Source organism: Piliocolobus tephrosceles, unplaced genomic scaffold (assembly GCF_002776525.5).
Source record: "Piliocolobus tephrosceles isolate RC106 unplaced genomic scaffold, ASM277652v3 unscaffolded_20, whole genome shotgun sequence".
Lineage (NCBI taxonomy): Eukaryota > Metazoa > Chordata > Mammalia > Primates > Cercopithecidae > Piliocolobus > Piliocolobus tephrosceles.
The window spans coordinates 2,483,099-2,501,627 of NW_022302087.1; the positions used below are offsets into that span (position 1 = coordinate 2,483,099).

At 35.9% G+C, this 18,529-nt stretch overlaps 1 protein-coding gene across 5 annotated transcripts in view; it reads right to left on the reverse strand.

The window, feature by feature from the left end:
- Window positions 1-4,235: 4,235 nt before the first annotated feature.
- The window catches only part of DZIP3 (DAZ interacting zinc finger protein 3), a 109,277-nt gene continuing 94,983 nt past the window's right edge, over window positions 4,236-18,529 (reverse strand). For 2 of the 5 annotated variants that reach the window (XM_026456829.2, XM_026456832.2), the window contains 6 exons: window positions 12,018-12,143; window positions 9,807-9,946; window positions 8,301-8,421; window positions 7,661-7,804; window positions 7,473-7,574; window positions 5,337-5,622 (listed from right to left, as the gene is read on the reverse strand). In XM_026456829.2, the coding sequence (XP_026312614.1) occupies window positions 5,512-5,622; window positions 7,473-7,574; window positions 7,661-7,804; window positions 8,301-8,421; window positions 9,807-9,946; window positions 12,018-12,143 (744 nt within the window). In that variant the 3' untranslated portion in view covers window positions 5,337-5,511. Of the gene's footprint in view, window positions 5,623-7,472; window positions 7,575-7,660; window positions 7,805-8,300; window positions 8,422-9,806; window positions 9,947-12,017; window positions 12,144-18,529 lie in introns of those variants that run through there. The other 3 variants (XM_026456830.1, XM_026456828.1, XR_003309924.1) reach the window with 3 other exon arrangements.

Sequence of the window (18,529 nt, forward strand, 5' to 3'; positions counted from 1 at the left end):
AATGGGTCCAAAAACTAGAGAGAATGAATAAGACCTAGTATTTGATAATACAACAGGGCAACTATAGTCAATGATAACTACATTTTCATATAACTAAGAGTATATTTGGATTGTTTGTAACAGAAAGGATAAATGCTTGAGAGGATGGATACCCCATTTACCATGGATGAAATTATTATGCATTGCATGCTTAAACATAGGCTCATGTTTAGTATCTCATGTACTTTATAAATATATATACCTCTAATGTATGCAAAAATTAAAAATTAAAAAAGTTTCTGGCTTTAAAAAAACATATCCAATAAATAAATATTGGTTTGAATATCGAATATGTTCATAATTTATTAAAACAATCTACTTTTCTTACCTGAAATATTTCACCTTTAGTTGCTGAGGAATGGCTCTTGTCATAGACCCTTGGACTTAGTTTTCCTTGGATTAGAATAATGCAAAACTTTACAACTGTTTCTTGTAATTAGCCCTTCCTTTTGGCACATAGTATTTTCAAGGGAGATGTCAAAGGCCCATGGTGACAGTTTCCTATACCATTGCTATTTTCTCTGAGCTGAGCTAGCACACTGACAGAGATCACTCATACTGCAGAGGTGTGTTCTTGTGATGTTAGAATCCTTATTGTGGTTGTTACATTTCACGGTTAAAAAAAATGATACAACCCTGGAGATATGCTCTAAACACCAACATAATGTTTGAATTTGAAAAGATGAAGAATCTGGTCTTTGCCCTTTTCAAGTATTAATCAAATACTATCAACCTTGATGTAAGAATACTGTAAATTCAGCTTTATTCTGGGCTAGAACAATGTCTCCTTGTGACAAGACTATTCTATCTTATTTTGCTTCCATCTTTAACCAGAGAAATAATTTAGTGGTTTTCAAATAGTTTCATTTGTTTTTTTAAAAAGGCAATATGGTGTTACGGGGAGTACACTGATTATTTTATTTTATTTTACTTTAAGTTCTGGGATGCATGTGCAGAACATGTAGGTTTGTTACATAGGTATTCATGTGCCATGGTGGTTTGCTGCACCGATCAACACGTCATCTAGGTTTTAAGCCCCACATGCATTACGTATTTGTTCTAATGCTCTCCCTTCACTTGCCCTCCACCCCCCAACAAGCCACGGTGTGTGATGTTCCCCTCCCTGTGTCCATGTGTTCTCACTGTTCAACTCCCATTTATGAGTGAGAAGAGGTGGTGTTTGGTTTTCTGTTCCCGTGTTAGTTTGCTGAGAATGATGGTTTCCAGCTTCATCCATGTTGCTGCAAAGGACATGAACTTATTTGTTTTCTTATAGCTGCATGGTATTCCATGATGTATATGTGCCACATTTTCTTTATGCTGTCTATCATTGATGGGCATTTGGCTTTGCCAAGTCTTTGCTATTGTAAATAATGCTACAATAAATATACCGAGAGTACACTGATTTTGATGTGAGGAGTTCAGAATCATGACCTTACTACTCAAACATTGCATGACCTTGAGCAAATCACTTCTTTAATGTCCTTGCCTCTCAAATGGAGATATCTTTCCTACGTATCTTCAAAACTTTCAGTCTCCTAGATCATTATTGGTTTGTTCAACCTTGCTAGGCAGTATTAGGAATTATTAAAGTTCATGTAGTTTAAATGGATCAAGCAAATGTTATGAGGGTGTGATATTTTTATGCAATAAATTTAACATTCAACATTTTGGGGGCTATGTGAAAAAAGAAGTTGGATTACTGGTTATATTTTCCTCTCTCTGCTTTAATAAGGATAGTTGAAGATAACCTTTCATAATTTTATGATCAAGGAGTAAGTGTAAACAGATTGAATGACTAATAGAAATTTCGTTTGCTACTTTGGGAAAAAAAAATAAGAAATGTTCATTTAAAATGACAGCAGTCAGGCAAGTAGCATTTTATCCATTTTCCAGAAAAGAAACTGGTTGAGAAAAGTAATGTCTTCATGATCATACAGTATGCTAGATATGGAATTCAAAAATCTAAACCTAGATCTGAGTGAGAAATCTGCTTTTTACTACAGCAGTTGTTTTCAAATTTTAATGTGCATCAGAATACCTGTGATACTTACTCCAAATGGAGACTCCCAGACAGCTTTGTGGAATATGCATTGTTATAAATACACCATGAGTAATGTGATGGTGGTCCGGGATACAAAATTAAGAACAAGAGTCCATTAGTTCTGTTAAGTAGCATGTTCAAATCTGCAGTAGTTACTGAAAACTGCCAGCTCAAGAAAATCAAACTATATATCTTTATAATAAATTAGTATTCATTTGTTGTTTTTATCTGGGTATAAACCAGAATAGTCCCACATTACTGTGATCCTAGAATTCTTATCTGAGAGGCTCATAGATAAGGTATTCCAGGAGTATTTTATAAATGCAGGTGGTTCTTGCTAACTTTGAATCTGATAAAACATAAGCCTACCTTCCCTGAATTAATCATAAAATAAAATTCATCATAAAATTTATTTAAAAGGAAGACAAGACTATATTTCTCGTGTGCACAAAGTCAACCCAAAGTGAGGCTGCAACTATGAAGAGAATACCAGCTAAGGGACTCCAATCAAATCTCAGAATGCCACTTTGTACCTATGACTTTGGACAGATTATTTCCCTCTTACTTGAGTCTCAGATTCATCATTTGTAAAATAAGCATAATAACACTCACCTCAGAGTTATTCATGGATCAAATGAGGTACTAAACACATTTTGAAGGTGTCCCATAGAAGCTATAAAATGTTATATACATGGACAATATATATGAAGGAATATCTATGACATAACATCTAACAGCAGCTGCAGTGATGTTACTGGATACTTTCAGATTGTTTTTGATGGATATATTTCCACTTTAAGAGCTTTCTGGTCCTCACTGGATTTCTCAGAAGGGTAGAGTGTTCTGGATCATCCCCCAATAGGCACAGGCATGACAGTGATCACTCTGTGTGGTAGAATGACCCCTACAATTGTCTTTAAAGTATACATCAAAAACTATAATCCCATTACCTTTAGCACCTAAAGAACTAAATATAACTTTCTGGGGCACTGTCCTACTACATTCTCCCTATATACCAACTACTGCATTAAGTTCTCTGGACCCATCCTTGGAGCTAAGCAGGGCAAGTCAACACCAATACCCCATTACAGCATGAGTTTGTGGAGAAAGCATGTGATGAGGCATCAGAACCCTCAAGTACTGAGACTGGCCTAGCTACTATCTGGCCATGTGACACTGGGTACAACATACCTGTAAAATAAGAGAATGAATTATATGTCACTAAGGGTCCAATGAACTTTGGCATTCTGTTATTCCAAAACAATTGTGGCACTTTATAAGTCTATATAACTGTCTTCTTGGATATTTTCCTTCCCATTTTCCTAACGTTTCTCAAAACAGAAGAAAAAGTTTAAGCCCAATTAAGCAGAAAGATACATTTGAAGTAAAGATTTCAAGTAGTTTCAGAACATGCTTATAATGAAATACACAGATAAAATAGTTTTCAATTAAGAAACATTTATTCTTTTCTAAATGAAAGTGAAATTGCAGTTGTAAATATGAACTAAGAAACATTGGTTTTACAAGATAACTAGCTGTATGACCATGACCTTAAAGTGTGATATGGTTTGGTTCTCTGTCTCCACCAAATCTCATCTTGTAGCTCCCATAATTCCATGTTGTGGGAGGGACCTGGTGGGAAACAATTTAATCATGGGGGCAGGTCTTTCCCATGCTGTTCTTGGGATAGTAAGTCTTACCAGATCTGATGGTTTTAAAAATGGGAGTTTCCCTGCACAACTCTCTCTCCTTGTCTGCTGCCATCCATGTTGCCATCCATGCTCCTCTCTGCCTTCTGCCATGATTGTGAGGCCTCCCCAGTCATGTGGAACTGCAAGTCCATTAAACCTCTTTCTTTTGTAAATTGCCCAGTCTCAGGTATGTCTTTATCAGCAGCATGAAAATGCACTAATACAAGGTGCCAAAGTGATTAAAGGCTCTATACATTCTAAATTGTGCAATTCTAAGACATTCTTGGCATTTTACATGCCTAGATGACTGCCATCTTGTTTTGATATTTTTCCCTCACATGTTCCAGTCTATTCTCATTACAGAAGAATACGTTTAACACAGTTATAGAAACAGAGGTTTTAAATAAAGATTTAAAAGTAACTTCAAAATATATTTGCACTGAAGTATACAGGCAAAATTGTTTCTGAGTCAGGAAGCATTTATTCTTCCCCATAAATTAAATGAAAGTGAAACTGTGAATATGAAGCAAAGAACATTTATCTCACAAGGTAACTCTGAATTCTTTTAATTCTGAAACCAGAGACATGTACAACACTTACAGCATTCACACAACACTGCTGTCAAAATAGGTTTTTGACTGCTAAAAATGAAACTTCTTAGTGACAAGCTTTAGATATGCAACTTAGCCCACTGGGTATTCACTTCATCACAAAAAGCAACTATAGACAAATAGTTTTTCCCTCTGCCCGACACAAGAAAGTGAAATTACAGACTTTTAAAGCAGAAAAAATTTTCTCCAAAATGCAAATGATTAAGGTCCAAGAAACAAATGAACAGAAGATCTCAATTATACAACTGAGTGAGTGATTTAGTTTGCATATTAACTCCTTTTCTTACTACTTCCTGATATCTGATTCTGGCAATATTTATCCTGTATCTACTGGGCAAGACACTGGGAACACAAAGAAGTTTTAGACAAGGTCCAGCAGTATGCTGGTTTAACAACTAGCTCTTGAGGGAAAGGTAGGTTTTCACTTACAGCATTTACCAATTTCTATGGTGTAAATGCTCCCTTTGTGGCAGATTTCAAGCTAGCAACAACTTGACAACTGGCTCATAAAATCCCTCAAACTAATGATTGTCACTCATGAGCCATTATAAGCCAGCTCCAACACACCACTGTTTCGTCTCCACCTTCAAGTAGCTCATAATCTCTTCATGGGTACCTATTTAAGGGGATATAAAAGAATGGGGAATATTGAGATAAAATTTAAATCAATTATATTTTTTAGGTAGTTTTAAAAGTTAGAAGGAACACAAATTTCTGTGGGATTTTCCTACCTCTTTACTATTTCCCTTTTCCTCTTGCTTAAATTTATTTCAGGAAATTAAAGTGTAGAATACTTGAGAGTAAAGGATGAGTGAAATAAGAATTTAAAAAGACAAGAAAAACATACTAAGAAATATACTAACAGTTATGTTTCCATTACAAGAAAAAACCTATTAAGATAAGAGTAAATATAGTATAACTATTAAAATTCCATCTGCTTCAAGCTCTTTCAGTTCATTTCACAAGTCCTGAAGATTTGTTCTGACTTCTTTGGCTGATGCTTTGATAAAATTAGCTGGCTTCTTTAGCACTATATGGAAGAGCACACAGCTTTACACCACTCATACAAGCAGCTCATAATAAAAGAAAACTGAGCTTCCTTTGCATAGACACCCCTGACCTTGTATCAGATCTTGGGCAACTGCCGACTGGGGTGACCAGGGTATTCTTCTGGTAGCAAAACGTGGAGTCTGCAGGTTGGACATGTCCCCTGTTGCATCAACCATGGTCTAATGCACTAAGGAGCAAAAAGATTTATGTCAGTCTCTCAGAGTTAGCCTAGCAGAGGCAGTTGTCACTCTATGCATCAGGGTTACCAACCAACATGTCTTCTGGTGGATCTTTAAAGCCTTACCCTGTGGATTGTCAAGCCAATTGCTGCAACCATGGCACCTTCCCTGTGGTTTCCTAAACAAAATAGGTGGTAACTGCACAATACCTTTTAGCTAGTTTATTCTACTAGAAATTCTTCCTTCAACCCCAATTTTCAAGTTGATTAGCAATTCTTCTTGACAAGGAAATTGGAGAAACTTGCTATATTCTTTCTTTGGTTTACTATATACTGTTCTCATTTATAATTCAGAAAAAGTCTTAACTAATCATACAAAAGTCACTAGTACCTGGTATGAAATGCTTATGGTGTTTGCAGTTAAAATCCCTAGATCATGAATACATTTCTCAGATTTTTTTCTTTGGTGATAATGACAGTCATTTTCTGCTATGAACTATCTGTTAAGTCACTTGCTTGAATACCGACTCTCCAAAAACAAATCATTTTTACCTATATAAATAATGGAGGGCCAGGTCAGATGACAGAGGATTAATAATAAGCACTATATATAATAGGCCCACTAACTATAGTCATAAAAAATAAGCTGAATGAATTATATGCTTTCTACTCATGGGCAATGGCAAAGAGTAGCATACATTTTGTTAAACATGTATTTCCTAAATTGTCAGAACCTTATAAACTTCAAAGGGGAAAGTCAATGGCTAAGGATCTTTCCTAGAAAACTTTTGGGATTAGGCGTTTTGTGGATGTATCTTCATATTTGAGCAAATACAAAATATATTTCTGTACCAGGTACCACAAATCATATCTTTGAAATGATGTCTTACAAACATGGCTTGACTGAACTGGCTATTATTCACTTCCCTGAAAAGCCTTTCTTTTCTATGACTACCTTTCCTGTGTCAAATTACATCTCTGCAACAGAGGACTTGGATCCTAAATTATATATCAATAGCAACTGTGTGGCAGTTAACACCAGAATTTATATAAATGCCAAGAATCAACAAAAGACATGACAACCTCACATTTTTTTCTTTTTTTGAGATAGAGTCTTGCTCTGTCACCCAGGCTGGAGTGCAGTGGCCCAATCTCGGCTCACTGCAAGCTCCACCTCCTGGGTTCATGCCACTCTCCCACCTCAGCCTCCCGAGTAGCTGGGACTTGCCCGGCTAACTTTGTTTCTGTATTTTTAGTAGAGATGGGGTTTCACCGTGTTAGCCAGGATGGTCTCAATCTCCTGACCTCGTGATACGCCTGCCTCAGCCTCCTAAAGTGCTGGGATTACAGGCGTTAGCCACCACGCCCAGTCCAACCTCACATTTTTCTAACATCAAAACTCAAGCCTGAGTATCTTTCAAAAGCAAATATAGGAGCCTAGAGAGACTGATAAATCTTATGCTTTATGAAAGGGGGCTGTCATTAATTACGGACAAAGAACACTATGTGGTATTTATAGCATGTCAATTTCAAGTGGTGCTGTTGCTACTTCTGCCACTAGATTACCACGTCAATCGATATTTGTCCCAGTTCTGTTAGAAGGAACTGTCTACTGTGTACGATCTGAATCTCAACATTGTCCCCTTCTTTGGTAGGCTGGATGGAGATCTGACAGGGCACAATGCAATCCATGGTAACGTATGGGAAAAGCATAAATGTTTCTGTGTGGTACCCAAAAGCTCACAGTTATACCCAGTGGAACTTGTGAGACAACAATGGACAATGATGCCTATATACAATAGTAAGTAAGGCAGTATGAATCTCATTTAGCTGATTAATGGGAAAATTTAAAGTGTTACCTGAGCGTGGAATTTGTGAGCGCAAGGCAAAACTGAAAGATTTTCTGGAGACAGATTCTCATGACAGATCACACAAGGCTCTTCTTCTTCCTCTTCCTCATCCTAGGGAAAATACAGAAAATGTTAAATTTAGCTCATTATTTTCTCCCAAATCTAAATGTGTTCAGAATCAACAATTTCAGTCTTACTGGATTATTGGCTCCTTCCCACGTGGCAGGACCTTGTGAAGTGAGGGGCCTCCATGCTGGTTTTGGGGACTGGGCAGCATTAGGCTGTGATGGAGAATGACTAGGTGAAACACAATTAACATTTGACACTGATTTTCCTTGACTCTGAAAATAAGAATATAATGTTTATTTTTTTAGAATTGTCCTAAAACAGTAAGAGCTGACACATTAGCACAGAATGGGGTATAGTAAGAACTAGCAAAAGGGTAAATAATTAGATTTGTGAGAAATATTGAACAAAATGGTGGCAATACTGGTATACTCAGAGCTAGGTAAAAACGAAAATAACTCTATACATTCTTTTAATTAAAATAAATCTTTCAAGAAAGTCAGAAAATATCTCCCTCTTTAGACTCATTCAAAGTAACTAGAGCAAATTTCAAGGAGGTCAGTTTTATTCTAGAATGATTAGGTAATAGGCATTTCAAAAAGATTGCTGATATCAACTGTTAAGTTGAAGTTGTTATTTACTGTTAATGGATGATTTAATATGATTACAAGTTACTGATTTGCTGAGCAGGTTATGGAGATAATTAAAACAGTTAACTACTAGAGTTAAGGGCAGAGAGATACAGGTTTTTTGGCTGTTTTCGCATTTTACCTGAGACTTTTTGGGGTCAATAAACTGGGAAATCTTGCAAACAATTTCATCAAATGTCAGTCCAGACAAGGACTTTCCATGAGCATCCTTCAGTTTCCGTAAGAAATCTGTAAGCTCCTTTCTGGAAGAGATCAAGGAAAGGAAAGGGCAGTAATGATTTTCCTTAGTACCTTTGAGGATGTGTCCACCAAAGGAGATATAAAATCCTATCATTATGATTGATGTGTATCATATAGACAGGACTCTTTAGGTCTTTGATCTAAAAAAGTGATCACAGGTCCATCTGCATTTATCTTAAACCAAAATGAAAACTCCTAATTGTGTTCATTAATGATACTTAATGTTTTCATGAGTGATAAAGTTTAGTACTTATTTTCTTTCCAAAAAGAGACTTTGTTTTTGAGAGCTCACTAGGTGAAAATTAAGTTCATCCACTTATTTATGCACTGGCTTCTTTATACTATCTCTCAAGTGGTCTCTCGCTCAGGATAACATTATTTTTAACTATGTTGCTATTGGTTTCTCTCTTATCAGTGTTAGTAGTTGTACTTTTGTAAAACTCAGAAAACAAAGATTAAACAGAACAGGAAAGCAAAGGTTAAAAATTACATTAATTATATAATGAAAGAACCCACAATTATTCTGATTGGTATGTTCCTTTTCAACTCCCAAGATCCACTGACCCAAAGCTTGCATCTACATTTTTGATGGGACAAAGTAGAATGAAATATTTTTGTTTTCCAAATGAAGCGTCATGTCATCAGCCTTATGCAGCTACCTTTGATTTATAATGTTTTTATACATATTTATAACAACTGTACTAGAGTTCTATTGTATTATCTATTCACTATTATGAAATTTATAAAATTATAGTTTAACAATGAAGTGTGCCAGTATATATATTATATGTTTGTATTCAAATAAAAATACTTGTGAAAAGTAGAATTATTTCCTTAGACATGAGTTGAGATAAGAGAAACTTCATTTCTGTAGGAATGTAATTAAATATCTTTCTACCTAAGGTAGACTGTGAAAAGCACAGTAAAGTTATGATTTCTTGCATTTTTAGTGTGTTCTCCAACAAAGAAACTATAAGGACTCTCAAAAATAAGGAAATTAGGAAATTAAATCCTAAAGATGTTTGGGCTTATACAGCATACAATCAACTTAAAATTCACTTTGGAGATAGGTTAAGATAATTATGGCAGTTAGTGTCATTAAAATTGGGTAAGTTTATGTCTAGTTGTACTTCCAGTAAATGAGCAAACCTAAATTTAAAGTTATTCTCTCATGATTTAAGACTAGTAACTTTTTAACGAAGAGGTTCACCACTGAACACTGTCCCTTCTTGGTGAATTTCTTTGTCTTTACCAAGGTCAAGGTAAGGAAACATCTGTACTTTTTTTGTGTTTGTTATGTTTCGCTGAAATGTTTCATTGCCACAGTTATGGCTATGAAAACTGGAGAATATGATCTGTACCCACCAGTAAATAAAAACTAAGATACCTGGTTTGTTGTGGAAAGGCAGTTTTCAGCCTGTCTGTAATTCTCTCCCAGTTCATCATAGAGGGATCACTCCCCAGACCTGCACTGGGAGGCACAGCGTCTCCCACAGGCGCTGGCAGCGCCCAGGCTATGCCAGTCATCTGTAAGAGGCAGAGAATTATAGCCCATCAGGTTTAATTATGAAGAAGTTACATTCCTATACCTCAGAAAATGGGTACAATGAAGAAGAGTACTGGCATACACATTCAATTTTTAAAGTTTTTCTCTTAATTAATATTTCTAATTGTTTATTTTAAACTTATTTTTAAAATAGGACAAAGAAAATGGATAGAATGAAGAAGAATATTGACATACACAATCCCTTTTAGGGTTTTTCTGTTAACTAATACAAACAATATTTCTAACTGTTTATAAATATTTAAAACTTATTTTTAAAATAGGACATGCTTGCTTCAGTAATTACACACATGTACAAAAAACATGAAGGCTGTTTACTGCTGTTTCTTTTTTAACAGTGAAAACTGAAAAAAACCTGATGTCTATAGAGGAATGAATAAATTATGGCACATCTAATCAAGTTTTTAAAAATAGAACTGTATGTCTGGGCATAAGAGATATGCATGCAATATGATTTTTTAAAATGTCTATGGCACAGTATGATATTACTTCCTTTTATATTAGAAAATTTTAAATGCATATGGATACACGGAGAAAGGTCTGTAAATTACCATGCATAAGAAGTGATTATTTCTTAGGGATTCAGTTGCACAGTAACTTTGTTTTCTAATGTGCTTACATTTCTATATTATTCACATTTTGTGATTAGCATATACACCTTTATAACAAGAAAGTAAAGTTACATTTTCAAACAACCAAATAAAGATGGGAATACTGCTAGAATTGCTCTGCCCAATGTCTCATCAATGTTGTAGACAAAGGTGGTACAGAAGTTGTTGTGACTCTTAACCATGAAACTGTCAGTTTTCTCCATATTTTATGGTAGTTCCTTCTTAAGATTCTAATTAAATAATATAATAAGTGAATATTTTTGGAGTGCTCATCTGATTACTAAGATAATCATGAACACCGTACCTTTTATGTAAGGCTCTAATGGGTCATCTTCAAATATTAGGTTATTATTCGTGAAAAACTAGCAACTACTAACAGTCATTGTAATAATTTGTACAGAGCCTAACAAGTGAGGAGAAGCAGAATATTTCCCAGAAATCTGAATTTGCTTCAATGTCAAGCTTTACCCCAGGAATCAGAAAGTAATTAGGAGGTTAAGGTATTCTAATGTTTTTAATAAAATTTTATCATAGTTTCTTATAGAATGGTGGGCAAGCAAATTGCAAGAGTTAACACTGTAATATCATGGTAATAAAAAAGATGTGTTACTTATTTAGCATGTTAAGGACTATATACAGATTTGTTTATAGACAGGTAGCCTCGACAATAATGAGCAGAGTTCATCTGACCATATATTTCAAAAGGAAACTGTTAGCAATATATGGGGACCAGAAAAGAAAATAAACAATTAATTGCACCTAAATATAGGAAAATGCAGATTAGAGAATTTTCATTAATTACATCTAACATCATTCTTTTGGAAGATTTTTCTTTAATAAAAAAAAGTTTACCTTCACCAAGATTACAACTGATAATTTTGGTAATTTCAAATTTATTTGTTCCTTCTTCAGGTTTGGATAAAGTTTATCTGGCTATTTGTAGCTGGGAAGATTTATAACTTTACAGTTTACGTTCCAAGGTGATGCTATAGTCTGTTTATAGATACAGTTGAAACAATATCCTACTGTGTGTGTGTACGTGTATGGAAATAAAATTTATAATTTAGTTTGTTGTGACTTAGCTTCTTTGCTTTTCAATCTTCCCAACAACCATGCCAAAAAAATCTATTAAAAACATCAATTTACCCTTCATTGTTTCCTGTTTCAGAAGCAATACTATAATTTTAAGGATTCTGTAGTATAAAAACATATTTATCTTTGTATCCCAAAACTAAGCTAGTATCAGTTAAATAATATAAGTAACACCCTGAGCACAGTGCTTGACAGGAAGCATTCATTCATCACCATCACCACCATCATTATCGTATCAAATAAATGAACAAAATGAAGATACTCATTCAGGAAGGCCACTAGAGTAATAAAAAAAACTAATTAACATCTATTCCACCAAGAAAGCTTTTACCAGGGGGGCTCTAGGTTGGCCAGTCGCAGAGACGACTCCCGGACAAACTGCAGGCATTTGAGGAACAGTAAGTATGGGTCTAAAGAAAGATTCTTTCACAAGGGGTCTTCCTAAGAACTGCTGCATCTAAAATAGAAAAAAAAAATAATAACAAACAAAAAAACCCCACACATATTTATACATTTATTTAGAACATCATCTAAATTCATACAGCAATATGGGGGGGGGGAGAGACACTCATCTGAACTCAAGATACAAAGCACATTAGAAACAATGTATGTCAGATAATGAAATATAGGAATATCAGAAAAACAAAGGGCAATAAGATATACTGAAAACAGCATTGACAAAGACAGAAAAGAAATAGATTCTAGTCATATTTCTCTCTACCTAGTTGAATAACCTTGGAAACCAATTTCCTAAACGATAAAATGAGAGGGTTGTATAAAGTAATCATTAAGGTTCCCTCCCAACTGTAATCATATAGGACTATGCAAAGGAGATTCTCAGGAAGTGTTATCCATGTTGGTGGGCAATACTGATACTCAGAAATTTCACAGAACAACCCAAAGTTATCCATAGAAAATATTTTATATTGGAGGTAATACTTGATGAAATTCTGACTTTATGTTTAGTTCCAAGGAGAGCTGGAGGAGGAAGTGGGATGGGCCTGGGAGATAAACTCTGATATCGTGATTTGCAGATATGCTTGTGGGTATTACTGTATTTCCCAGGGGGTTATGGAAATCTAGACCTTCTTAGCAGTTATCTGTGGAAAAGATACCTTGATGGCTGGAGTACAGAAGGGGGCAGATTTATTGAATATGTACTATGTGCCAGGCCTACTACTGGCATAAAGCATAAAGCAGGAGTTCAGTAACAATTAAGTTACTGAACTTAAAAAATGAGGAACAGCAACATAGCTCTAATTAATGATCCTAAAACTATCATATGAAAAATTAATGGGGAACTTTGCAATGGATAGACTGGATTGGCATTTGAGTCTTAACGTCTGAAAAGAATATTATGTACCTGCTAGGTAAGAAAAAGATTTTTTTAAACAACTGGGGAAATAAAAATTCCAACTGGATATTAAAAATTACAATTTTCTTAGGTAAGACAATGGTGTTATGATTATACCCAGTAAGAGTTCCTCATCTTCTAGGATATAGCCCAAAGTATAAATGGATAAATTGTATGATATCTGGGGTTTGCTTTAAAATATTCCAGTGGAGAGGAAAAAGGGAATGACATAAAACAAGGCTGACAATATGTTGATAATGCTGAGGCTGGCTCCTGGGTTTGAAGAGGTTCATACTATTTTTTACATATGTGTCAAATTTTTTACATGTAAAGTCTTAAAAAAATGAAAGAATAGTGGGTACTCAGTCAACAGTCCTGCTCTGTTTGAGAACCACTATTACTTAACACTTTATTTTTATTTTTGATGGAAACGTAATTGTACATTTTTAGGGGTACAATGTGATGTTTTCATACATGTATACACTGTGTAATGATCAAAGGGTAACTGGCATGTCATCACCTCATTTGTCATTTCTTTGTGGTGGTAATATTCAAAATCCCCTCTTCTAGCCATTTTGAGATATACAATACCTTACTCTTAACTATAATAATCTTACTAAATAGAATGCCAGAACTTATCCTTCCTAATTGTACCCATTGACCAACCAACCTCTCCCTGTGCTCGCCTTCCATCTATCCTCCCTAGTCTCTGGTAGCCACTGTTCTACTAATTAATTTTATGAGACCAACTCTTTTAGATTCCACATGTGTGGGGTCAGGTAGTATTTGTCTGGCTTATTTAATTTAATATAATGTCCTCCAGGGTCATCCATGTTGTCACAAATAACAGGATTTCATACTTTTTTATGACTAAACAGTATTTCATTGTATATATATACATTTTCTTTATCCATTCAACCTTTATGGACACTTAAATAGATGCCATATCTTAGCAATTGTAAATAATGTTGCAGTGAACATGGGATTGCAGATGTCTCTTTAGGATACTTGACTTCATGTCCTTTCCCACTATACCCAGTAGTATACCCAGTGGATCATATGGTAGTTCTATTTTTAATTTTTTGAGGAATCTCGATACTGTTTTCCATAATAGCTGTCCTAATTTACATTCCCACCAACAGTGTGTAAGGGTTCCCTTTTCTCCACATCATCACCAACATTTGGTATTTTTTTTTTTGATAATAGCTATTTTTTAAAAATTATTTTACTTTAAGTTCTGGGATACATATGCAGAATGTGCAGGTTTGTTACATAGGTATACACATGCCATGCTGGTTTGCTGCACCCATCAACCCTTCAACTACATTAAGTATTTCTCCTAATGCTATCCCTCCCCTAGCTCCCCACCCTACAACAGGCCCCAGTGTATGATGTTCCCCTCCCTGTGTCCATGCGTTCTCATTGTTCAACTCCCACTTATAAGTGAGAATATGCAGTGTTTGGTTTTCTGTTCCTGTGTTAGTTTGCTGAGAATGATGGTTTCTAACTTCATCCATGTCCCTGCAAAGGACATGAACACATCCTTTTTTATGACGGCAGAGTATTCCATGGTGTATATTTGCCACATTTTCTTTATCCAGTCTATCACTGATGGGCATTTGGGTTGGTTCCAAGTCTTTGCTATTGTGAACAGTGCTGCAATAAACATACGTGTGCATGTGTCTTTATAGTAGAATTATTTATAATCCTTTGAGTATATACCTAGTAATGGGATTGCTGAGTCAAATGGTATTTCTGGTTCTAGAACCTTGAGGAATCGCCATACTGTCTTCCACAATGGTTGAACTAATTTACACTCCCAACAACAGTGTAAAGTGTTCCTATTTCTCCACATCCTCTCTAGTATCTATTGTTTCCTGACTTTTTAATGATTGCCATTCTAACTGGCATGAGATGGTATCTCATTGTGGTTCTGATTTGCATTTCTCTAATAACCAGTGATGATGAGCTTTTTTTCATATGTTTGTCGGCCACATAAATGTCTTCTTTTGAGAAGTGTCTGTTCATATCCTTCACCCACTTCTTGATGGGGTTGATTTTTTCCTGTAAATTTGTTTAAGTTCTTTGTAGATTCTGGATATTAGCCCTTTGTCAGATGGATAGATTGCAAAAATTTTCTCCTATTCTGTAGGTTGCCTGTTCATTCTGAAGATAGTTTCTTTCTTTTTATTTTTTTTTTTTTTTTGATTTTTAAATTTATTTATTATACTTTAAGTTCTACGGTACATGTGCATAACGTGCAGGTTTGTTACATATGTATACTTGTGCCATGTTGGTGTGCTGCATCCATCAACTCATCAGCACCCATCAATTCATCATTTATATCAGGTATAACTCCCCAATGCAATCCCTCCCCCCTCCCCCCTCCCCATGATAGGCCCCAGTGTGTGATGTTCCCCTTCCCGAGTCCAAGTGATCTCATTGTTCAGTTCCCACCTATGAGTGAGAACATGTGGTGTTTGGTTTTCTGTTCTTGGGACAGTTTGCTAAGAATGATGGTTTCCAGCTGCATCCATGTCCCTACAAAGGACGCAAACTCATCCTTTTTTATGGCTGCATAGTATTCCATGGTGTATATGTGCCACATTTTCTTAATCCAGTCTGTCACAGATGGACATTTGGGTTGATTCCAAGTCTTTGCTATTGTGAATAGTGCCGCAATAAACATACGTGTGCATGTGTCTTTGTAGTAGAATAATTTATAATCCTTTGGGTATATACCCAGTAGTGGGATGGCTGGGTCATATGGTACATCTAGTTCTAGATCCTTGAGGAATTGCCATACTGTTTTCCATAATGGTTGAACTAGTTTACAATCCCACCAACAGTGTAAAAGTGTTCCTATTTCTCCACATCCTCTCCAACACCTGTTGTTTCCTGATTTTTTAATGATTGCCATTCTAACTGGTGTGAGATGGTATCTCATTGTGGTTTTGATTTGCATTTCTCTGATGGCGAGTGATGATGAGCATTTTTTCATGTGTCTGTTGGCTGTATGAATGTCTTCTTTTGAGAAATGTCTGTTCATATCCTTTCCCCACTTTTGGATGGGGTTGTTTTTTTCTTGTATATTTGTTTGAGTTCTTTGTAGATTCTGGATATTAGCCCTTTGTCAGATGAGTAGATTGCAAAAATTTTCTCCCATTCTGTAGGTTGCCTGTTCACTCTGATGGTAGTTTCTTTTGCTGTGCAGAAGCTCTTTAGTTTAATTAGATCCCATTTGTCAATTTTGGCTTTTGCTGCCGTGGCTTTTGGTGTTTTAGACATGAAGTCCTTGCCCATGCCTATGACCCGAATGGTACTACCTAGATTTTCTTCTAGGGTTTTTATGGTATTAGGTCTAACATTTAAGTCTCTAATCCATCTTGAATTAATCTTCGTATAAGGAGTAAGGAAAGGATCCAGTTTCAGCTTTCTACTTACGGCTAGCCAGTTTTCCCAGCACCATTTATTAAATAGGGAATCCTTTCCCCAGTTCTTGTTTCTCTCAGGTTTGTCAAAGATCAGATGGCTGTAGATGTGTGGTATTATTTCTGAGGACTCTGTTCTGTTCCGTTGGTCTATATCTCTGTTTTGGTACCAGTACCATGCTGTTTTGGTTACTGTAGCCTTGTAGTATAGTTTGAAGTCAGGTAGCGTGACACCTCCAGCTTTGTCCTTTTGACTTAGGATTGTCTTGGCAATGTGGGCTCTTTTTTGGTTCCATATGAACTTTAAAGCAGTTTTTTCCAATTCTGTGAAGAAACTCATTGGTAGCTTGATGGGGATGGCATTGAATCTATAAATAACCTTGGGCAGTATGGCCATTTTCACGATATTGACTCTTCCTATCCATGAGCATGGTATGTTCTTCCATTTGTTAGTGTCCTCTTTGATTTCACTGAGCAGTGGTTTGTAGTTCTCCTCGAAGAGGTCCTTTACATCCCTTGTAAGTTGGATTCCTAGGTATTTCATTCTCTTTGAAGCAATTGTGAATGGAAGTTCATTCCTGATTTGGCTCTCTGCTTGTCTGTTACTGGTGTATAAGAATGCCTGTGATTTTTGCACATTAATTTTGTATCCTGAGACTTTGCTGAAGTTGCTTATCAGCTTAAGGAGATTTTGGGCTGAGATGATGGGGTTTTCTAAATATACAATCATGTCATCTGCAAACAGGGACAATTTGACTTCTTCTTTTCCTAACTGAATACCCTTGATTTCTTTCTCTTGCCTGATTGCCCTAGCCAGAACTTCCAACATTATGTTGAATAGGAGTGGTGAGAGAGGGCATCCCTGTCTTGTGCCAGTTTTCAATGGGAATTTTTCCAGTTTTTGCCCATTCAGTATGATATTAGCTGTGGGTTTGTCATAAATAGCTCTTATTATTTTGAGGTACGTTCCATCAATACTGAATTTATTGAGCGTTTTTAGCATGAAGGGCTGTTAAATTTTGTCAAAAGCCTTTTCTGCATCTATTGAGATAATCATGTGGTTCTTGTCTTTGGTTCTGTTTATATGCTGGATTACGTTTATTGATTTGCGAATGTTGAACCAGCCTTGCATCCCAGGGATGAAGCCCACTTGATCATGGTGGATAAGCTTTTTGATGTGCTGCTGAATCTGGTTTGCCAGCATTTTATTGAGGATTTTTGCATCGATGTTCATCAGGGATATTGGTCTAAAATTCTCTTTTTTTATTGTGTCTCTGCCAGGCTTTGGTATCAGGATGATGTTGGCCTCATAAAATGAGTTAGGGAGGATTCCCTCTTTTTCTATTGATTGGAATAGTTTCAGAAGGAATGGTACCAGCTCCTCCTTGTACCTCTGGTAGAATTCAGCTGTGAATCCATCTGGTCCTGGACTTTTTTTTCCTTGGTAGGCTATTAATTATTGCCTCAATTTCAGAGCCTGCTATTGGTCTATTCAGGGATTCAACTTCTTCCTGGTCTAGTCTTGGGAGAGTGTAAGTGTCCAGGAAATTATCCATTTCTTCTAGATTTTCTAGTTGATTTGTGTAGAGGTGTTTATAGTATTCTCTGATGGTAGTTTGTATTTCTGTGGGGTCGGTGGTGATATCCCCTTTATCATTTTTTATTGCGTCTATTTGATTCCTCTCTCTTTTCTTCTTTATTAGTCTTGCTAGCAGTCTGTCAATTTTGTTGATCTTTCAAAAAACCAACTCCTGGAGTCATTGATTTTTTGGAGGGTTTTTTGTGTCTCTATCTCCTTCAGTTCTGCTCTGATCTTAGTTATTTCTTGCCTTCTGCTAGCTTTTGAATGTGTTTGTTCTTGCCTCTCTAGTTCTTTTAATTGTGATGTTAGAGTGTCAATTTTTGATCTTTCCTGCTTTCTCTTGTGGGCATTTAGTGCTATAAATTTCCCTCTACACACTGCTTTAAATGTGTCCCAGAGATTCTGGTATGTTGTATCTTTGTTCTCATTGGTTTCAAAGAACATCTTTATTTCTGCTTTCATTTCGTTATGTACCC